Raw genomic sequence first — 24,421 nt, 5'->3', positions numbered from 1 at the left:
TAACATAGAAAAATCATTTTGTTTTTATTATTTAAATAAAACACAAAGCCAACCATCAAAAAACAATGCTTTGATTATTTAAGTTTTTTTTTTTTATTTCAATCCATCCACTTCGTCCATTGAATATCAAATGCTTAAACAAATAAAAAAAATATACTCACAAGGTGTACCAAAAAAAAAAAACACTAAACATTTATAGAAAAAATATATATTTAAATTGAAAACAGAGAAAAATGCCGCATCATTAAAATAAAATGTAGTGATAAAAGCTTAGCAGAAAAATGGGATAGATAAATAGTTGTTATAATAAATAAGATGTTAAACTATAAGAAGCTGAAAAATAAATTTAACAAATACAACACACATTTTGATATGTATAAGTATGTCAGCTATAAATTAATTGTTAATATTAATTGAAAAATTAATTTAAAAAATGTTAAAGTTTGAATAAAAAAAATAAATATATTTACAACATACCTACACATTGAATTAAATATGAGAACATTTAATGTTAAGGTTAGATAAAACGTCGTATATACATTTTTTGTTTATTTGATTTTAAAATAAAATAAAAACAAAAATTAATTAAAATCCCAAAAACCATAAATTTACATTTTTGTATAAAATATATTAAACAAAAAAAAACTTATATCATAACTAAGAAAATAATAAATAATTATAACAAAAAAAGAACAATAGAAAATACATTTAAAAATGTATTATTAAACACAGCGATGGTGTTGGTTAATTAATTATAGTTATTATATATATATAAACGAATTAACTAGTGTAACGAGATTTATATAAACAGAAATTAAAAAGAAACAAAATTATACTAAAATTCTAATGTAAATGAATGTAAAATGAAATTAATGACTACACACTTTACGAGATTCAAACAAAAGTAAAAGAACAAAATCATAATACTTTAGAATTTAAGAAATAAAACAAAAATCAATACAAAAACCAAGTTAATAATAAATAATACTTTGTAAATTTATTGAGATTATTATTATTTATCGAACAAATAATAATAAAATAAAAGTGAAAATTGAAAATTGAAAAGAAAACAAACCAACAAAAAAAACTGATAAATAAACGTTTTATGAAAATGAAAATTTTTGAAAACTTTGTCTTATTTATTTTCGATTAAACGCTCACATAGTTTTTGGAGGGTGAGTTAGAATCGAGAAGTACGTTCTCTGGATCTGTGACTTGGGATGGATTGTGCTTCATCATACTGAATCGAATCAAGCACTTACTGGTGAACTAGCTTGGTCCCTAGCTGGATGTTTTCAGTTTTGTGCTCCAAGTTGGGTGAGGTCACTTTCCACTTGTGTGCTCCACCTGATTTGTAGTCTTCCTCTACTGCGCTGTCCTGTAGGTGTGGGTTCGAAGACTTTCCGGGCCGGACCATTGGTTTCCATGCGCTGTACATGACCCAGAAATCTTAGTCGTTGGTCTTTTACCCTTCTGGCTAAGACTACGTCGCTCTACAGCCCGTACAGCTTGTCGTTCCATTTTCTTCTCCACTCCCCTTCGATGCATACCCAAGATGCTTTCATTCGCTTTTGTCATAGTCCATGCTTCTGCACCGTATAGCAGGACGGGTATGATAAGGGTCTTATCCAGCGGCACTTTGGTCTTTTGAGAGAGGGCTGTGACACTCAATTGCTTTCTTAGCCCAAGGAAACAGCGGTTAGCAAGAGTTACTCTTCATTTGATCTCAGCAATGGTGTTATTTTCTGCGTTTATAAAAGAGCCTAGGTAGACGAAGTCCCTGACTACCTCAAAGTGACGTCTGTCGATAGTAACGTTTTGACCAAGACATCGGTGTTGTATGTCCTTTCTTGACGACAGCATATACTTTGTTTTGCCCTCATAAACCGGTTTTGAAACCTCTGCTTCAATACTCGCTAAAGCAACATTGACATCACGCTGAGTTCTTTCGATTATGTCAATGGCATCAGCATATACTAGTAATTGGATAGACTTTTGAAAGATAGTGCCTCTAGAGTTGACGTGTGAGCTCTGAACTATTCTTTCAAGTACGATGTTAAATAAATCTCATGACAGTGCATCACCTTGTCTTAAACCTTTTTCGACACCGAAAGGATCTGTTAAGTTTTTTCCAACCTTTATGGAGCAGCGTGAATTCTCCATGGTCATCCTGCACAAATGGACGAGTTTCGCAGGTATGCCAAAACTAGACATGGCTCTATACGTACCTATCAGGTTGTTGACGATGGGCTTTAGAAGTTCACACATTACGGCAGAGAAGATTTTACTGGCGATGTTAAGTAGACTGATTCCTCTATAGTTGGTGCAATTTAGAGGGTCTAGTTTGTTCAGAATCGGGCAAACAATACTGAGGTTCCATTCATCGGACATGCTTTCTTCCGACAATATCTTACAGATAAGTTGGTGCATGCTCCTAACCAACTTATCTCCATATCTTAAAGAGCTCGGCATTCAAGCTATCTGCTCCAGCGACTTTGGTAGACTTCAGCTTAGATATATCAATCTTCACTTCGTCCAAGTCGCCGTCACCGTCTTACAATCTTCAGAAGTGGTCCTTCCATATCCTTAGAATTGACTGCGGTTTCACTATGATGTTTCCACTTTCGTCTTTGCAGCCTTCGGTTCTAGGTTTATGTAACTGTGAATTTCGTTTCGCCTGTTCATAAGACTTTCGAACTTCATTCCTGCTTTTAAACCTCTCAACATCTTCGACACCACGCTTCTCATGCCCTCTCTTTTTCCTTGTGAGAAGTCGGTTGTTCTCGCCTCTTCTGCTCATGAGTAACTCGCGTCCTTTTATGCAGCGCAGCTTTGCGTGCCTGTTGTTTGGCTGCATTTGACCACCGACATTCCTCATCAAACCAGGGGTTCCTTGTTAGTTTTTTCTTAAAACACAGCACAACAGAGGCGGCTTCTGATTGCATCTTGGCAATGTTGCCACTGCCATTCGACATTTTATCTTCTCCCAGCCTAACCCTGTTTTGCCTTGGGTATGGAAACCCGAAGTGCTACCTTGGCTACAACGAGGTAGTGGTCCGAGTCGATGTCAGCTCCTCGGAAAGTTCGGACATCCATGATGCTGGAAGCGTGTCTGGCGTCGATCGGAATATGGTCAATCTGGTTGACCGTAGATTGATCTGTTGATGTTGACGTGTGGAAAACGCGTATTGGCTACCATGACGTTTCGCCCCGCCGCAAAAATCTATGAGCCTGAATACGTATAATATGAGGGGCTCGTTCATGCACTTATAGCTCAAAACTTCTTGCCTAAATTTAGCTCCAATTACAAAGCCGCATCCAAATAATCTCTGTTGGTTTTCTCGGTAGCATTCACCATAGTAAATATCGCTGATTTTCAATCTCTTTCTGCGCGGCCAATCCCATCGTATTTCCTGGATGTCGGTGATGTCTGCTGCTAATTCTTCGGCCGCACGTGGTCGGTTAAAGGACTCAACATTCCACGTGCATATCCGAAGATCGTTGTCCTTAATTCGTCTGCGTAGGTGGTCAACAGTAAATCCGTCCTTATCCGAGGCTTGTTGGTGCTTCGCAACTACGATGATTTTACGTGGCCAGGAAGTCACCCCGACCGCACAACCCTTGACCTGGAGAGCCAGATCCTTAGTATAACTCCAAGGTTTTGGAGCCGGATAAAACCGCTCCTTATAGGCCTGGGCTCCGAATAAGTCGAAGAAGGCCTATAAGGTGTTCACTAAGTAGTTCAACCTTACTGGAACTGTAGACTCCACCGTTGATTCCATCTCGGGAATTCCTCCGCTGCCATCTGGATAAGGAGATGTGTCTTAGTGGAACCACCCCCCCCCTCTCTCGTTTCCTGCACCCAACTTTCCACTGGGGTTGGAACCCAATCTCCAGTCGTGGTTCTAAGCACTCGATGTTTACCACGGAGAGTTGAGATTAGGAGTTGATAGACAAAGGTGGGTTTTGAGAAAAACCTGTGGACGCTTGTATCCTCTTGAATGCACATGTCTTTGGTATTGTCTACCATTTGAACATTTCGAAAATTCAGTTTAACTTAAAAATATTTGCATAAAATCTAACTGAATAAATAACACAATTTGTTTTAAGTGTTACTATAGTTGTTTGAAATTGAATACTATTATTTTAAATGTATTATGTATTCAATTATATTTTATGATTCAAATTTCCCACAAAACTAGAAGATACGTACCTACCCATAAAATTTGTACATAAGACTTCACAAATAGAATTTTCCATTGCCAAACCAAATTCTATTTTTCACCTTGGGTTAGATATTTGGCTAAGAACTTTTCATGTAAGTTTTTAAAAGAGTTTTCTAAATAAGGCCATTCAAACTTCACAAATGCCTCTACTTATTAATCCCTTTTACGTGCATATGCATGTATACATACAGTAAAGTCATAGGACTTAAGTTTTTCCAATCCTTATAAGAAAAGATCTTTTCCACTCTCAACGAGCGACGACGACATTACAAAAGTTATCAGTTGAAAAGTCTCAAAACTGCCATAATTTTCTCAACAACAAAGCGAAAAACCAGGTGAAAGAAATGTCCCTATTTTTAACATGCATTGTGTCTTCTCTAATTCCTCTCATTTGCATAGGTATGTTGTCATTGAAATTTAATGTTATGTCTACTTATGGGGTTTGTGGAAATCCGATTTTTCTTTTCTTTCTTAGGTCTTAAGAAGCCTGCCTTTTATTTTGTATAACTAAGGAAACAACCTTTCATTACAATCCTGCAATCTTGATGCAGATAAGGGGACAAAAATAAATAAACAAAAAACATCCAAATTTGAAGAAAGTATCTACAAGAACCTATACCTATCTTCACGTGTGTAGTTCAGTGAGGTAAGGTGCAAAAAACATGGTGCTCATCCCAGTGCTAGTCGAATCGGCCCCACCACCTTGAATTGGATTATTGTAGCTGTGAAAAGTTCTTTATTTTCCAACTTGCAAGTGCACCTGCACCTTCTGGAAAGGAGACAATACCAACTACAAATATCTGCCTTTGCTCTTTTCTAGGATACCTACAACAGAAAGGCAAAATGCCAAAAAGCTTGCATAATTAACCATAAGAGGCCGTTATGGCACTTATACATTTCACTTTTGGGAAATAGGGTGAATGTCGATGGGATGCGGCAAGGAGTTTCAAGGAACACAAAACTCAAGAACTTTGCATGCATTCCTTTGACGTTGCTATAAAAGTTGGTATATCTATGTAAGTTCTACATACCATACCTTATACCCATCCTAGGCATCCTTAGTCCTTACGTGTTTATTTCAATTTGAATTGTTCCATTTGACTATCATGTGTCGTAAATTTTGTGGCGAATCGTCTGTTTGTTTATTTTGTGTTGCTAAAGGTAGATACCTATGTAGAAGGTATAAGCATGATATGGCAGTGGATTGAAAAGTTGACCGGAAGTAGCGAATGAACACCGGAAATAATGATACCCCAATGAATTGAAATCCCAACGAACTGTGATTTAATTTAAAATAAAATATAATTGTTAAGTTTTATAGTAACTGTCATCGTCGCGACCGGCAGCGGCGGCAGCGCGCGGCTAAGCGGAAGGCAGTTCAATTGATTTTATGTTGGACTTTAATTAATAACTAGGTAGTCGTATGCTGTTATTTCTCTAGTTTAAACTGTGTGCTTAAGCAATTAGTTTATGAAGGTGATTAAACTATCGCACCTACCTGTTAAGTTAACTTAAGCGTGTGCACTTAATGCATTTAAAGCACGCAATGTTTTTTAATAAGGGGAAGTTGTGCATTTTATGAAACATAAAATTGTAAGAATTTACCTTTTCTGTAAGCTTCAAAGATTTATGTAATATAAAAATGCAAGAAATCCTTCCTGACGTTTGTAGGTAAGGTATGCATAAAGATGTAAGGTTTTTTTTTAATGAAGTGACTTTATATTCAATTAATAATCAACTCAGTGATATACTACTGTACTTTAAGGAACACGGTATTGATACGATCAGAGGCTCATCATAAGTGCATGTGTTAGTTGTTAGTAAAAAATAATACAAATATAGCCTTACACACGCACAAAATACAAAACAAAATTAGCATTTAACTATTACAGAACAAAAACTAAAATGAGACCGTTTACGATAGTGGAATCTTGGTTCTAAACAATGATTTTAATCCCATCTTATTTAAATTTAAATCTATCGATGAACAGTTTAAGTTATATAAAATGCTCATTCGACTTAAAGCTTCATTCTTCTCATAGTTAGTTCTATGAAAGTCAATATGTATAAAATCAAATGTGCGCAGGTGATGAGTTCCGCCTCGGTAATTCAAATGTACAGAAGAAAGCAAATAAGGTGCATCAATTTCACCATTAATGAGTTGATGAAAAAATACTAAGTCATTATTAACACGCCTTTGATGTAGAGATTGCATTTAAAAAAGTAGAATACGATGTTCATAGGGAGGCAGATCATAGGGATCTTCCCAAGGAAGACCTTTTAGGGCAAAGCGAATGAAATTATGTTGAATTGATTCAATACGTTATCTATTAATTTCGTTATAGTGAGTCCATACCTGCGAAGCATATTCAAGATGAGGACGAACATGGAAATTATACAAAGAAAGAGTAAAATCGGGATCATTGAACTCCTTTGCCCAGCGTCTTATAAAACCAAGCATAGAACTTGCCTTATTAACAATAAAATTAATGTGATGTGTAAACTCTAAGTTGGAACAGAAATGTACACCTAAATCTTTAAATGTGGAGACACGACAGAGTGTTTGCTGTGATATACAGTAAGCAAATACGTAACTGATTAGTTTTTTATTAAAAGTTATCGACTGGCATTTTAAAGGGTTGAGTGAAAGGCTATTTTTCCCACACCAAAATTTGAAACTATCAATGTCGGATTGTAAAAGAATACGATCATGGTTGGACTTTATTATTTTGAAAATCTTCATATAGTCCGCAAATATGAGAAGTTCACTTGAGCGTAGACATGACGATACATCGTTAATAGACAGGATGAACAGAAAAGACCCAAGATGGCTTCCCTGGGGAACACCAGATTGAGCAACAAAAGGTTCTGAAAGACAATTTCTAAATTTTACCTCATAGGACCTGTTTTCAAGGTATGATTTGATCCAATCTAAGAAAAATGGTCGAAAACCAAGTGCTTTGAGTTGAATTAAAATAATTCCGTGGCTAAGTTGGTCAAAAGCTTAAGAGAAGTCTGTGTATACACAGTCAACTTCATAACCTTGTTCTAAAGCGTTTAAACATATGTTTGAGAATGTGAGGAGATTAGTAACGGTTGATCTTTTTTTCACAAAACCATGTTGCTGTTCGCAAATGATATTCTTACTAAAATATGCTACGCTTTCACAAACAACTTCTTCAAATACTTTAGGAATGCAAGAAAGCTTTGCAATGGGCCTGTAGTTGCTTATATCCGACTTGTTACCTTTCTTGAAAATTGGTGTTGAAATGACTTCTTCCATATACTGGGAAATTTGCCTGTTTTTAGAGAATGTTTGAATAAAAACGTAAGGGGTTCAACTAAAGCATTACTACACTTTTTTAGTACTATCGGGGGAATACCATCAGGACCGGCTGAGCAGTCATCATTCAACGCAGATAAAATATCAAGGACCGTACTCTGTAGCACAGGTATGTGACTACAGCTAGTTTGCAAAAAGGTGTGGAGATTATGAAAATATACTTCGACATCTTCTTGAGGGCTATTAACAAATGACTCACGGAAATTCCTTGCGAAAGCGTTACAGATATCAAAAGTTTTATCTAACGAAAGGTTCTTGTAAGTGAAGTTAACTGGAAAGCCATCTGATTTTTTCTTTGAGTTTACAAAATTCCAAAATTTTGTAGGATTCTCTTTCAAAGAGGTGCAGAGGTGAAGTAACATAACAAGCATATAAAAAATTAGAAAAAGATTTAAATTGGTTAAAGAGTTCAACATAAAGAGAGAAGTTGACTGGAGACAGAGTTTTGAGATACGTTTTCCATGCCTTATTTCTTTTGTTACGCAGTAAACGCAATTCTTTCGTGTACCAAGGATGGCTAAAGTTTGTATTTCTTGATTTCTTTATCTGTACATTTTTTTCAAAACAATAAGGGGGGTGATATTTATCAATATTAGTAATCCCTGATCTAGATTCTAGAACAAGAATACTAATAGCGTCAGAAGAAAAGAATAAATCTAGAATTCGATTTTTTTGAGTTTTTAATACAACTTGTTTTGCTGTAAGCCAGTAGGAAGGACTCTATCGAGAAGAGATAGTTATATTTGTGAAGCAGAAGGAGAGGCTTCAAGGCAGGATTCGTCTTCGGATGGAAACAAGTCAATGTGTGGTAAATTAAAATCACCTTAAAGTAAGATATTGGTGTCAGAGCTGGACAAATTTATAAGATAGTCTAATGCAAAGGAGAGATCGTTATAAACAGACTCCAAACTTTTTGGAGGAATGTAAACGTTTAAAATAAAAAAAAAATTCTTAGTCTGTACCATTATCTTTACACATACCCGTTCAATTGATAATACAAATGGAAAAGATACAGAAGAAGAGAAATATGTATTTTTTACCGCTATGAGAACACCTCCACCTAAATCCTTTGCATTACCAACATGACGATCGTTTCTGTAAACTTCGAACTCTTGACTAAAAAGTTCTGTGTTGGAAAAGCTTGAATTAAGCCACGTTTCTGTCAAAACGAATACGTCGTGTGGAAATGATTGGGAGTTAAGAAAAATGTAAGTAGTCTTGCTACGAAGTCCCCTTACGTTTTGGTAGAAGAGCGCAGGCCTGTTAGGTTTTTTTATTTGTTTTTTAAAGAAACACTCGTTTTTGACTTTGAGTAAATTCTTTGACTAAAGTCTCTGCGGGCCATATATTTGGGTTGCAAATAAAATCAAAGTAAGTGGGATTCGTTACATACCTATAACTTTTAGGATGAATCCTAGAATCGATTTGGATTACAGATATGAAATTTTAACGCCTCTGGGGACCCTGTCCATATAAAAGAGACTTTGGAAACAAGTCAATCCATCAAAAATAGAAGCATTGTATCTCTGCAGAAAAAGAAAATTCTTCGCTATCCCAATCGTCTTTAGAGGTGAAATAATTCCTCTTACAAAATAAACAAACATACAACGATTGTATTTGTACTTTGTATCGAAATCTAAAATGGGACGAAGCTGTAAAATTATTTCTCTAAATGCGAAAAAGTCCACATCATTAAACTGCTCTTTAAATTGCAACCGATTTTGTTAATAATGGTGACCTGGAAAATTAAATGATTAGTGGCGGTTTAAATCCCTGAATTATTGTTATCAAAATTCTTCTGTAAATAACAGGCATTTGCGTGAGACAGCGATTTTATTTAATGAAATAAGAATCTCCAAAGATCATATATTTGATCGCAATGGTAAACTTCTAACAGCTTTTTTTTGAAAACTTGGGGTTTTCTGTGTTGAATGGAATATCTAGAGATACGTCAAGCGAATTCACCTTTATCAGTGGTCAAGGACAAGAACTTAGGAAAATGGTTGTGGTTCCTAAAAAGGAAGGGATTCGAATTTGCGTTGTTTTAATAGAGCTAAATAAATGCGTTAAAAGACAGGTGCATCCTAACATGGAATTGATTATTGGTTGTCACAGTTAGCTGGAGGCAAGGTTTTTGCAAAACTCGATGTAAATAGTAAATTTGGCAGGTACCGTTATCGAGAAAATCCCAAGAGTTGAAGACATTTATTACTCCTTTTAGAACATTTAAGTTCTCGAGGTTGCCTTTCGGAATTACTTCTGCTCCTTTCTCTCTCTGAGTATTTCTTAAAACGAATGTCAAAGGTCCTTATTTGGTCGGAATATTTGCAAGAGCATGAGGAGTTAGTAGAGGTGGTGCTGACAAATTAAGGAAAGGAAGTGTTACACGAAGCAAACGAAAATCGGAGTTTAGTAAAACCAAAAATACATTTTTAGGGCACATTATTTCGGAATGGTCTATGAAAGTTGATGGTGAAAAAACAAAAAACTATTCAAGAAATGGCAGCGCCAACCAATGTTAAGGAAGTACAAATGGAATGGTTTACTTTATTGCAAAATACTTCCCTAATAAATCATCAATCAAAGAACCAATTTTAAGCTTACTCTGTAAGAAAAATGCTTTCATTTGGGGAATTACCCAGGAAAAAGCTCTTGGGGAAATTAAAGAAAAATTGAGATTAAAAATGGACAACTTTGTCATGCGATGCTTCTTCGCGAGGTTTAGGCGCTGTTCTTTTGCAAACACATGGAAAAGATCGATTTCCTTTCGCTTATATATCAAGGACCGTAACTGGAGCAGAAAAACTATAAAAACCTATTTGATCGTCAGAAATTTTACTGTACAAACGGATCACAAACCCCTTTTACAAATTTTAAAAACAAAAATTTTGGACGACCTAACTCAAGGTTGGAATGCATTCGCATACGAATGATGAGGTATGACTACACCATAAACTATATTCCTGGTAAAAATCTAATAGCATAGCCTTTCGAGAATGCCCATTGATAATAGTTCTTGTTCAGAAGAATTAGAGGAGGAAATAGAGGCTAATATACAACAGATATCCTTACAGAATATTTATACGTAAGACGAAAATATCGTTCAAATTATCCAATCACAAGTATTGGATAAGGAATGTCAAGAAGTAAAACAATTTGTGAAAACTAAATAGCCAAAGATTAAACTGACTTCCGATATCAAAAACTACTATTCTATTCGAAACGAAATTAGTGTAGTTGATGATTTGCTGTTAAGAAGCAATAGGATGGTTATTCCAAAGATTTTGAGGCCTATAATGTTACATAAATTACATGCAGGACATTAAGGTACAACTAAGGAAAGAATAAGAGCTAAAAGAACCATGTGGTGGCCAGGAATTTCGAAAGACATTGAACTTAAAGTTAACAGCTGCCTAGCATGTGTCCAGAACTCAAGAAATAAACAGGAGCAGTTAGTTCCATTAAGCTTGCCCGATTACCCTTGGCAAAAAGTTGCCATGGATTTATTTAAGTTAGAAAATAAATGGTATATTATTATTGAAGAATTGGTCCGCATGCGAATGAGAGATGTGATTAAAGTATGCAAAGCAACGTTCAGCCGACACGGAGTACCTCAAAGTATTTTCACTGATAGTGGAACGCAATTTCAAAACCTTGACTCATTCTAGTTTCGACGTTTTATGAAGGAATTGTCTTTTACTATTTTCACGAGCAGCCCTTAATTTCATCAGGAGAATGGAGCAGCAGAAGCGGCTGTGAAGGTAGCCAGGAATAAACGAAAAAAAAAACCAGTAAACGTCGATCTGGCGTTACTAGCGAAACAAATCACTTTCTAATGGACTTAGCCCAGCAGAATTACTTTTTGGACGGTGACTACGTGACAACTTTCCGGATATAAATTTAACGGAAAAACCAGATTTCCGAAACTTGATAGAAAGGAAGAAATTTACAGAAACAAATTACGAGAAACGACACAGAGCAAAAGAAGTGGTAGAACTAAAAGCAGGAGAGTTTGTGTGGGTAACTGATCTTAGGAGACATGGAAAAATTATTAAAAAAGTACAACATAAGTAAGTCTTACTTAGTCGAAACTGATAAGCGAGTTATCCTTCATACTTTAAGCAGATTAGATCAGTATGGTAAGCATTTAATACGTATTATTAAAGCGTCAGCTCCTTCATCTATAGCAACAACCCTAACTGACGGTTTAATCTTACAAACTTATGGTTAGAAAGCGATTACAAAAGATTACGTAAATTATATTTTGTGTATCTAAAATTGTTTAGATACACAAATGCTTTAATTTTCAAAAATATTTACCTTCATGTCAACAAGGAATACAAACAACTATGTACCACGAAAAAAACGGATTACCTTAACATAAAAAAATAAATAAATTAGGTGGCGCAACATTCTGTTTGAGATCTAGGGCCTAGTGACTGACAACTCACAACCATTCCTGTGTGCGAATATATTTGTCAGGGATGGGAGGGACCTACAGTTTAAAGCTGAATTCGAATGGCAAATTTGAGAAAGCACTTTTCATGACCAGAATTACTCTTGGAAAATTTGTCAATTCCTCGCAAGAGGCAGTACCCGTAAAAAAAAAAAACTTTAGGTGGCATAGGCAGGGATCGAAGACCTCTCGCATGACAGTCCAACGCTCTAACCTACATGACGCGGGTACTACATACCCTAACAACCTAGCAAAAAAATTGCTTACTGCAAGAACTCGAAGGAATTTTGGAGTAATGTTTTAGAATTGGGTGAACGTGATAGAAATTTGGTGAATACTCTCGGAGCTGAGACACTTGCTGCTCATTTAAAAGCACTTTTGTGGGTCGATGAGAATCAACATTATTTCTCCTACGCACTTTCCAACTTCACAGTCAGTGAATTAGATAGTCCAAAATCTTGGAGTGATCTGGAAACAAGTTTGAGTAAGTCAAAGAATAACAAAGCTCCAAGCATAGACGGGATTTCTATCGAGTTTTACAAAAACAGCACTGATCAATTTAAAAACTATCTTGTGGATTACTTTAACAGGTTATATAATGATGCTTATGTGACAAAAAAACTTTAATAAAGCAGTTATAAATAAACAGATTGAACTACTTCTGCGAGAGGTGGGGCTTGTATGTTAACACAAACAAAACGAAAATAAATGATTTTTGAAGCGTGTCAAAAAAGAAGGCTGCCGGAAGAGAATTGGTCACTCATTAATAAACGTATTGAAGTAGTACAAGAGTTTCAATATCTCAGAGTGTTGCTTATGCATAATTTAAATTTGTCTAAGCATGTCAAACAAAAAAGCAAAGAGGCTAAAATTGCGTTGAGTTTATTATGGCCAAAGTGTTTTGCCAATCCATAAATTGATCTTGTGTCAAAATATCGGGTCTTTCAAACAACTGTCAACACTTGTATGTGCTACGGTGCTCAATTGTTTGGATACTTGGCTCTCGAAAAGTTTGAAGCAATTCAAAGACATTTTTTCAAACGCTTGTTTAGATTACAAAATTCAACACCATATTATGCTATTTACGTGAAAATGAACTTCTGCTAAAACTATGCAATTGATGAAAGAAATTACAATCAGCATCTCTCTAAAGCATTGTCAACATCGACCAGGAACATCGATAGGAACCTCAATCACCAATTACCATCAGAAGCTAACTATTTCAATTATGAATTATCGACCGAAGCTATAAGTTATATCTTTAGAGCACGAGTTGAAATTTTAAATCTTAACTATGTGCCTCATCGAGCTGATCTTCCACAAATTTTTTAATTTATGCAACAGGAGATAAATAGAAGATATACATCATTTAATTGCGGTATGCCCGATATTACAGGAAATTAGTCGATTACATTTAAAGCCATCTCACACTAAATAGACTTCATGAGATATTAAATTGTTCGCTAGGGTGGTCTACCCTATATAATTTCTGTAAGCACGAACTAAATTTCCGAAATAGTTTCTCAGCGTAAAGTCTAATCATTCGGCCAGTTAACATTATTTAAAACTTTTAAATTGTGTTCCAAATCACTTTAAATTTGATCTTCTTTATGTTTCAAATCATATCAAATTGTTAATGATTGCTCTTCAAGTTTTTTATATTGCTAAGTTAATTTATTTTAATATACGAAACCAACCAAATTGTTGTATTATTATTGTTGTTTTTTTCTTCAAATTTTTAACATTTTTTAAACTATAATTTAATTATTCAGTTCAATTATTTTACTTATAATATTATTCTTTTATTATGAAATGTCAAATCAGGCAGACGGTCGAATTGCCAAGTCCTTATTCTTAAGTAAGAATTGTTGTTTAACTTTAATAAGAAAAAATAAAGAATTTATCTATCTTACAAACTGTAAAAATTCAATTCGCCGGTACCCTCCAACACCGTGTAATTACCTTTATGTGGACTTTAATAAAAAAAAAAATATTAGCAACATTAACTCAGTTATACACGATTGCTTTCGAAAACTTGGGGGAAAAGAGGCAATTAATCTTATCAGCAAAACGCTAACTGATCCAGGTAATCCTTTCTTCAAGGCTACTAAAGAAGAAATGTATACTAGAAAAACTATTAAAACAATTTCGAAATATTTAGATTGCTTCAAGAAGAAATGATTTCTGCCTCTAACGCTGATAGTACTTTTTACACAGACGGTTCCCACAAAGAAGAAAAATAGTGTTCATACGCAGTCACAATTACAAACAAATTCTCAAACGTTCATTATTCTTACTTACTTACTTAAGTTTGCACTTCAGCCCAGGACGCTTCTGGGTATCAACCAACATACGTCTCCAGACAGCTCGGTCCCTAGCTAGGGGTCTCCATTTTCACACGCCAAGTTAGCTGTGGTCCTCTCCTCGGGAGTCTGGATTCAAAGACCTTTTGGGCTGGAGCGTTGATGTCCATTCATGACCCAGCCATCTAAGTAGAGCAAATGGACAAAGACGTTCTAGCTCAGAAAATCTTCGGATCCCAGTCCTCAGTTTGAACACAACGCTTAGTGCCAAAAGTTTGAACCAACGTAGAGTTAGTGTGGCAAATGGTACCTATGTGGGTAAAAGGGTCTATAACGGGGTTTTCCAAACCCAAACGAAAATAAAATGTTGCATTACTAACACGTTCTAACGGGTTTAGCCTCAGTCTTTCGTGATTACTTAGTACTTATTTTTTTTTACTTTGGTAGTGATTTGTTGGTAAGTTTTTTAATTGTTTTAAAATTAAATTTTGTATTAAACTGGTAACTTCTTTTTTAAATTAAATTGTGTTTACTATTTTCTTAACATGTGCGATATCATGGTTTAAAAAAAGGTTATAAGGTTTGTTGAAAATTAAATTGAATTAAAAAATCACTGTGTGATTAATATGGCCTACCCCATGTGGTGGTAATATGGCCAGTAGAACGTAATTGACACGTTTTCTCGATTGCTTTTTTTTATTTGAAGTTTAAAATGTCTTAAAAAAGTCCAAAACCACGGAAGACTTGGCGGAAGAATGACATGATGGAAGCCATATCTGCAATAAAAAAAAAGTGTTCTTTAAAGGCGTCCAAAACTTATAATGGTTCGAGAAACACAAAAAAAAGAAGTACCGTTAGAAGAAGTGGTAAGTGCCAAACTAGGAAGAAACTAAAGAAGAAGGACCTTAATGTTATAATTTTAATGGATCTTGAACTTTAATTTCAGAAAGTTCTTAAGAATTTGAATTGGAGAGGCGAAGAAATCATACAGATCAAAACGAAACGAGTTCGAAAAAAGTCTTCTTCATCAGAAAGCAATGAAAGTAATTTTTTTCAGACGATGGTTTCGATCCAAGTACCGATAGAAGTAATCAGGAAGATGCTAAATGCATCTATTTTTTGAGCTCATTCTCGGAAGACAAGGGAGGCGAAACTTGGGTACAATGTGTACCCAATGTGTGTGTAAAATGTAGGCACATGACGATTGTTCAGGAAAGGGAAAAAAGAAATTTATCTGCGAATTTTGCTGTTAAAGTGACTCATAAAATATTGCTTTAAATTTGGCCTAAGCTGGGCCATTTTTAAAAATATGTTTTTATATGATTAATGAAGTTCCTTTAAATTTTTGTTTTCAATTTTGTGTTATGTTTCTTTTTTAGTTTAAGTTTTTTAAAATCTGAATTAAAAATTGTTTGTTAGACTGTTAAAAAATAAATAAATGAATTAGACTTAAACGTAGGGTTTTATTTAAAAAAATGTTAAGGGTGGCCCAGTGGCGTAGCTACCGCTGTATCAGCTGTATCCATGTAACAGGGCCCCCGAGATATAGGGGCCCCCAAAGATATAGAGCACAAGACGTGTGTAAAAAAATTCACTTAAATCTATATATATAAAAGAAAGTCGTGTTAGTTACACCACTTATAACTCAAGAACGGCAGAACAGATTTGGCTGAAAATTGGTAGGGAGGTAGCTTAGAGTCAGGAGACGGACATAGGATACTTTTTATCCCGTTCGACAGCGTTCCCGTGTGACTTGACATGAAACGTCAGTCACTATAAAACGTGGTATAACAAAAAAGAATCAGACTTGGAATAACAAAACGCAAATGACAGCTATGTAATTGACGTAAAATGACAGCTATGTAATGACGTATGGATGACAATTTGATATTTGTAAGAAATCAATATAAAAACTATTTCTATTAAATAAATAATTAAGAAGTGGATTGAAGTGAAGTGAAGTTTAATAAATAATGCCGCGACCAAGACGATCGAATCTTTCCCGACAAAGCCGTAATGCAAGAAGAATACAAAATACTGCAAATGAAAGGACTGAAGAAGAACAAGAAATTGCACGTGAACAGCGCCGCGATAGTATGACTCGACTTCGTGCTTCTCAATCACGAGAGCAAAGTGGTTGACAATGCAGAATCGTCGAGCGAACAACAGAAGGCAACAAATAGATAATTTGCGACGCAGAACAAGATATTTAGGTGATTTGAATCCAGCAGCGTTTCGAAAAGACGAACTTATCAACAATGTATTTCCAAATATTATTTCTAACTACAAAAATAGTGAATGGTTGAGTGAGCGAGCAATTTTAGCGGCTAAGAATAAAGATGTAGATGACCTGAACTACATAATTCAAAATAAGATCATTGGAACAATGCATTCATTCAAATCTATTGACTGCGTCACAAATGAAGATGAAGCCACCAACTATCCAATTGAATTTTTAAACTCTTTGGACGTGCCTGGATTACCACCGAAAAATTTACGCATAAAGGTTGGCTCCGTAGTAATCATGCTTCGAAACATAAACCAACCAAAACTGTGCAACGGTACGGGTTTGGTGGTTAGTAAATTGATGAACAATGTAATTTACGCTACGATAATGATAAGAAAATTCAAAGGTGAGGAAGTTCTCATTCCGAGGATCCCGATGATCCCAACCTTTATGCCGTTTGAATTTAAAAGACTTCAATTTCCGATACGTCTTGCATTTGCCATGACGATCAACAAATCACAAGGCCAATCCTTAAAAGTTTGTGGTTTAAATCTAGAACATTCATGTTTTCCCATGGTCAATTATACGTGGCATGTTCACGGGTCGGAAGACCATCTGCGTTGTTTGTTTTTGCGCCTGATAATAAAACAAAAAATGTCGTGTATCACAAGGTACTTAAGTGAAGAGCAACCTATGTATTAAAATACAGAAATAATAATGAATGATTAATGTAGTTATTTATTTTTTTTTTGTATTTTTTCCAATAAAAAAACACAATCTGCTTATTTATTGCCACTAAGGCGGAAAAAAGTTCGTCGGGTCAGCTAGTATTTAATAAAGTTTTATTACAAAAAATGTTCCGATGATCATTTTTTACATGCGTCAAATATTTTTTTTCATGTCCTACCAACCAACAATACTACAACTTCAACCTACAAACACTTTTTTATTCGAGCTTTTAAAATATATCGTCCTGCCTGACACAGCCACCAACTCCAACATCACACAGAAATACAAACCAAGGACCAGCGGTATATTAAAAAATACTAAGGTACTTGCATGAACTAACAGCTGAAAAATTCAAATACTTCATTCCGAACCTTGTATGTATCTGCAATCAAAAAAAGTCCCGTTAATTGTCTGAGTGAACTAGGCAAAACGAATTTCAATTCAACACAACTGAAATATTTAATCTGTCTGTGCGTGGATATACATTTTAAAAATTGACAAGTATTTTGCTTCAAAATCTTTTAGACGGCCTAGAAAAAGAAAGAAATCAAAAGAAATTCAGTGATCTACTTAAAAAGTCCAAGGATTTAGCCAACGATTGGGGAGTGATGCCTGTCCTTAAAAATAAGAGGAGAAAAATAACGAAGCGGTTTTTTGGTGAGTTGGCAGAAGATCATAGAATTTTTGATCCGGAAATGTACTTCAAAGTCAATATTTACTATTCCTGCTTGTACATTATGATTGGACAAACTCAGCAAAGATTTCAAAGCCTTCATAGTCTTAGTAGTATGTTTGAAGTGATGGAACCGGATAAGCTTTTATCGTTATCAAATGATGAGATAAATCAAGGTTCAAAAAAGCTAGTGGAAAAGTACAATACAGATATATCTGGTGATTTCTGCAATCAACTAATTGCTCTAAAAACATGCCTTAAATCCGAAATCCTCAAAATTCATTCCATAAAAGAACTTGCTTAATTTTAATAGTCAGCGAATTTAATAGTCTTGCTTCTAGTTTTTCTGAAGTAATAACAGCATGCTTTCTCTTTTTGACTCTTCCGGTCAACACAGCAACAGCTGAAAGATCTTTTTCCAAGCTGAAAATAATAAAAATTATCTCAGAACTACAATGGGACAGAAGAGGTTGTCAGATTTATCACTTTTATAGAATAGAAGCAGATAATCTTGAAAAACTGAAATCTTCTTCAGAAGAAGATTTAATAAATAAATTTGCAGAAAAAAAAAAAAGGCAAGGAAAGTAGTACTTTGAGAAGAAGTGCAAATATTATTTAATTTTTTTTTTGAGCTTTATAAAAAATGTATCTATATATTATGTAGAATGTATTTATGTTAAAGTTCCTATGTCGTTATACATTGAATTAAATTTAACTTATTTATTGACGTTAGTGTTTTAATTTAAAAAAAGGTTAGAAGGTTATGGTCCAGTTTTGATAAGAGGTGATGGGGCCAAAAACAAATTGGATACAGGGCCCCCAAAGGTCTAGCTACGCCACTGGGGTGGCCCCTATTTGCCGCACTTACTATACTCTTTACTGATGCTAAGATCCTTTGTCTAAGTTCTTTAAATTGATCACCAATTTTTTATAGTGTGCGTGAAATTGACCTCCTTTTTTGATATTCCTGTTTTTAAAAGTTATTCTAGTTATTCTAATTTTAATGTATGTGTTTTAAAAGCTATAGCCGCCGAATTTATTTTTTCAGAAATGCAGAATACGTCTCGTCAATTCTTGTTTTGTTTTTGTTTTTGAAAAGCATATTGTTAAGTCGTTTTAATATAAAATACTTTATTAATTAATAATATGTACAAATCTTAACTTAAGCTTAATATAATTTTTAATTTCGCGATGCACTCACTGCAACCTTTTGTGTCCACGTCTCGAGAAAGAAGAAGGAAAAGACGTGTTTTGTGATGACAGCTGCTGCAAAAGCTTGCAGTAGGTGTGTTTGTTTTAACAGGTTTCTTGTAGTGCGTTCTTTTAATTGGTACTTGTCGCTACAGGGCTCCCCCTATGTGAGAGCGAAGCGTTGTGGTGTTTTGATTGCTCTCCCAGATCTCGTTGTTACGCTTGAGTTAATTGAGTTTGGTGTTCTTACTCCGGGTGCTTTAGCTGGGTTGGTTTGACAATCAGAACTTGCTAGTTTGTAGGCAGGCTTAAGGCGCTGGATAGAGATGAAAACGTTTTTGTTTGGCATAGCAACTTTGAAAGCGAGTGGCTGGCGTTCTAGAACGGCAAAAGGTCCAGAATATGCTGGTTGCAGGGGACGCTGAACGTGATCGTTGCGAACGTAGACGTGAGACGATGTTTTTAGTTCTCTTGGGATGAAAACAGGCCTTGAACTGCTGCTGGTGAACGATGGTGAATGTCGTTGTAGAGTCTCCCTCAAATCACGAACAAAGTTGACTGGCTCATTAGAAGCAGTTGCTTCAAAAAAATCTCCTGGAAGTCGAAGTTCTGTCCCGAATATTAGTTGAGCAGGTGTGGTGCAAGATTCGTTCACCATTAACCGGAGTCCAAGGAGGACGGCAGGTAGGGCAGTCACCCAACTCTCAGAATGATTTGCGGTTAGAGCTGTTTTTAGTGAGCGATGCCATCGCTCTACCACCCCGTTGGACTGCGGATGATAAGCCGTAATGTGGATACGTTGACAGCCGAGAACTTGTGATAAACGATGGAATAAGGCAGATTCAAACTGCCTGCCCTGATCCGTAGTTAGGCGCAGTGGACATCCAAAACGTGCCACCCAGTTGAAAAGAAACGCGTCAGCCACTGAAGCCGCAGTGATGTCAGCCATTGGAATGGCTTCTGGCCAACGTGTTGCCCGATCGATGCAGGTTAGTAGGTAGCTGAATCCGTTGCAGGTCGGCAATGGGCCGACAATGTCGATGTGGACGTGTTCGAACCTTTCGGCTGCGGCAAAAGTTCCCAGAGGTGGGTTGGTGTGCCTATGAACCTTGCTTTGTTGGCACCCATGACAGCTCCGTGCCCACTTCCCTATGTCCACGTTCATAGATGGCCAGAAAAATCGGAGTGCAATGGTTTTGCGAGAGGCTCGTATACCCGGATGGCTGAGGTTGTGGACAGACTCGAATGCGGCTCGTCTGAAAGTCTCAGGAATGAAAGGGCGGGCCCGGCCAGTTGATGTTTCGCAGACCACTTCTGTTTCACTGCCGGGAAAAACGAAATTAGTGAAATTTAGTTTGGAACTTACCGATTTCAATGTTTTCAGCTCTGGGTCGTTGTTTTGTGCTTTGGCTATAGCATCGAAGTCCATGCTAATTGGTTCATCTATAGCTGCAATACGAGACAGTGCATCTGCTGCCGCGTTCTCGGATCCATTGATGTGACGTATATCGGTGGAGAATTGAGATATATATTCCAAATATCTTTGTCGCTGTGGTGTCTCTGAAGCTGATGGTGGGTTACGAAGAGCAAAGGTAAGCGGCTTGTGGTCAGTGAATATAGCACAAGACCGTCCTTCGATGAAGCGTCGGAGATGTTCGATTGCCAGCTTAATTGCCAACAACTCCCGGTCGTAAGTGCTGTACTTCTGTTGTCGCGTCGACAAGGCCTTTGAAAAAAATCCAAGGGGTTTGGATTTCCCTTTTACGACCTGGAGAAGTGCAGCCCCGACGGCTGTGTTTGAAGCGTCGGTCATGAGGCGCAACTCGGAGTTTGGAAGCGGGTGTGCTAACGAGGTGACATCGGTTAGAGCTTGGCGGCAACGCAGGAAAGCTGTTTCTGAAGATGTTGTCCAGGTAAGCGGTGTGTTATCCTTTTTCTTTGTGCCCTGAAGCATTTGGCATAGTGGTGCTTGATGCGATGCCGCATGCGGCATACTAAGTCGAAAAAAATTTATTGCACCAAGGAAGCGACGGAGCTCAGTGATTGTTGTTGGCTTCGGATATTCTGCCATGGATTTGACAGTGTCTTGCGGTGGTCGAATGCCTGTTTCATCAACTTGGTACCCGAGAAATGTTATAACCTGCTTTCCAAATTCGCACTTTTCTTTGTTGAGGGTGATGCCGTTTTGATCGAGACGTCTAAAAACCTCCTCCAAATGGGTCAAATGTTCTGCTGGGCTGTTGGATGCTATGAGCATGTCGTCGATATAGGTGAAGACGAAGTTTAGATCACCGAATATCGAGTCGACGAAGCGCTGTTGGGTTTGTGCCGCATTGCGCAGGCCGAAAGTCATCCGAATGAATTCGTATAACCCGAAAGGGGTTATAATTGCGGTTTTCGGTATATCTTCAGGAGCCATGGGGATCTGGTGGTACGCGCGTGCAAGATCGAGGCGACTGAAGACTGACTTATTAGGCAGAATGAGTTGAAAATCCGTAAGGCGTGGCAGTGGATACCTGTCGGGGCGAGTTACGGCATTAAGTCGCCTGTAATCACCACAAGGTCGTATTGAGCCATCCTTTTTAGTTACGATATGTAGGGGACTGGCCCAAGGACTCCTCGAAGGTCGACATATGCCATCACTTACCATTCTCTGAAACTCAGCCTTTGCTTGCATGTAATACTTAGGTGGAATTGGTCTGGCACGACAGTAAACGGGAGCACCAGTTGTTTCCAAGTGATGTTGCACTGCATGTTGTGGAGTTTGGAGGTCGCTGAGAGGTAATGTGATAGCAGGGTACCGCTGAAGCAAGTTGAGGTAAACGTCATTGTGGTTGATGGCATTTACCGAGATTGCATCTGTTGACGTGAGAAGAGGTGAGGTACTGCTGTTGGAGCTCTGATCCACAAGTCTGCGGCCGTAAACATCAACTAAAAGTCGGAAAAAACTCAAAAAATCTGCTCCCACTATTGAGTGTGGAATCGCTGCACGGGTGAAGGCCCAACGGAAAATGCGCCCTAAACCGAAGTCTAAAGCGAGTGTTGTTTTTCCAAAAGTGCTTATTTGGGTTCCATTGACTGCCCGCAACCCGATGCGATCTGGAACTAGTTTGGTTGTGCTTTTGATGGCTAAAGTTGATATGGCGGCTCCACTATCTACAAGGAAGCGATGGCCAGAAATTTTGTCGTGAATAAAGAGGCGATTTGACTTACCAGCAACCGAAGAAGCCTCACCTAAAGTTGCTGGTTGGCGTTTCCCTGCTTGTAGGTACATGGTGATGTGCATTTTCTTGCCTTTGAGCCGTATTTTCGGTGAAACCAACAATGACCAGGAGTGGTGTTGCGCTGGCGAACTCCTGAATTCTGGTGATGGGTTGTTGATGGCTGGTGTGTGGACTTGACGATGGCGTTTTGTTTGATCTGCTTTTCTAGTGTGCTTAGCCTCTGCAAAATACTGTTTATACTCTCGTTAACAGAAGTATTTGCTTTTGAAGACGTCATTGGTGGTAGCGCAGCAATAGTTTTAGGAGACGATGAGTGGCTCATTATTTTATCCGCGACGTCGGCCAGTGTGTTCAGATCGCCTTTGACAGCGGAAAGAATCGATCTCACATTTGATGGCAAACGAGAAAGCCACATGACCTGCAGCACCATATCGGGAGTGCCTGAAGATCTTGAAAGGTCGCGGATGCGCCGGAGAAGCTGAGAGGGCTAAGAGTCGCCCAGATCAAGACCTTCTATTAGGCGCTGCAAACGTTGTTCGTCACTCTCTTCATAAACTTCAATTAGCCTAGCTTTGACCAGCGCGTATTTGTTTGCTGATGGCGGAGTCAGAAGAATGTCTGACACTTGTTCCAAGTCCCTCCGGTCAAGATTGGCAACGACGTACTGGAACTTTGTGTCGTCGTTCGGCTTGGAAGCAGAAAGAATAGCCTCGAGCTGTGCAAACCATAGCGACGGTCGGTCACGCCAAAATTGAGGCATTCGTGCAGCTACAGAGAGTCCAGAAATTGCCATCGGTCGGAGATCTGCAGGTGGATCATCGGTGGGTTTTCCCTCGTCGTCGCCTGTTTTGTCTTCTGCTCCATTTTTGCTCATATCGTTGCCTGGGTCTTATAATTAGTGATAAGACGAGAAAACTAGTGAATTATTGCACTAATTGAAGCAAAAACTAATGCGCAACACAATTCTAGCAATATTTGGCAACGATATAAGTAGAAAAAGGACAAAAATATCCCAGGATGCTGTTGATTCTGGTGGATTAATTTTTTTTTTTTTTTTTTGGCAGCGATGGCGAGGCTGGTGCACTGGTTGAGGTTAGCAGTGAATGCAAACAAAATTAATTAAAATGTTCAAACGCGGGGTCACCAATGTTAAGTCGTTTTAATATAAAATACTTTATTAATTAATAATATGTACAAATCTTAACTTAAGCTTAATATAATTTTTAATTTCGCGATGCACTCACTGCAACCTTTTGTGTCCACGTCTCGAGAAAGAAGAAGGAAAAGACGTGTTTTGTGATGACAGCTGCTGCAAAAGCTTGCAGTAGGTGTGTTTGTTTTAACAGGTTTCTTGTAGTGCGTTCTTTTAATTGGTACTTGTCGCTACAATATATTTGAATAAAACGTGAATAAACACATGTACAGAAACTGTTAACGCTGATGATGATTATCTTTCAAAAAAGTCTTCATGTCTTTTAATTTTGTAAACGTTTTAACTCCCTTTTTTCAAAAATCGAAAATTCAAAAACTGTTCTAAATCAAACCACATATTTCCAGTTTGTGGTCCAATTTAGTCCAAACCCATAAACAATTATAGCTAAAGGCGCAAAAAAAACGAACCAAATAATGTTTTCCCATCCTTGTGCCCTACTTGACAAAAAATTTCAAAACAAAGCTGTGTTCTTTGAGCAAAGATCCAAAAGTCTTTAAAATTCCAAATCTTAGTAATAAATAATGATTATGCTCCCCCCTTTCTAAAATTCAAAAATCCAAAACGTATTTCTGATTGTTCGGGGGCTCTTGCATAAAAGGACGAAAGCTGCTCATGAGCTCTATGAGCAGAAGAGGCGAGAGGAACACCGACTTTTCAGAAGGAAAAAGAGAGGGCATGAGAAGCGTGCGGTCGAAGATGTTGAGAGGTTTAAAAACAGGAATGAAGTTTGAAAGTTTTATGAACACGTGAAACGAAATTCACAGGTACATAAACCTAGAATCGAAGTCTGCAAGGACCAAAGTGGAAATATCATAGTTTAACCGCATTCAATGCTG

The 24,421-nt window shown here is 37.1% G+C and overlaps 1 protein-coding gene across 1 annotated transcript; it reads right to left on the bottom strand.

Annotated features, from left to right (window-relative positions):
* Nucleotides 1–19,311: 19,311 nt before the first annotated feature.
* On the bottom strand, nt 19,312–22,802 carry LOC129946480 (uncharacterized protein K02A2.6-like). The gene is made up of 2 exons (XM_056056691.1): nt 22,472–22,802; nt 19,312–22,406 (listed from the first exon to the last, which is right to left on the bottom strand). Exons 1-2 carry the CDS (start codon nt 22,800–22,802, stop codon nt 19,312–19,314), a joined length of 3,426 nt encoding a protein of 1,141 aa, XP_055912666.1.
* Between the last annotated feature and the right edge of the window lie 1,619 nt (nt 22,803–24,421).

The sequence above is a fragment of the Eupeodes corollae genome, chromosome 1 (genome assembly GCF_945859685.1).
Source record: "Eupeodes corollae chromosome 1, idEupCoro1.1, whole genome shotgun sequence".
Taxonomy (NCBI): Eukaryota; Metazoa; Arthropoda; class Insecta; order Diptera; family Syrphidae; genus Eupeodes; species Eupeodes corollae.
Note: the sequence above shows the minus strand (reverse complement) of the source record. Positions and strands in the feature narration are given on the sequence as shown.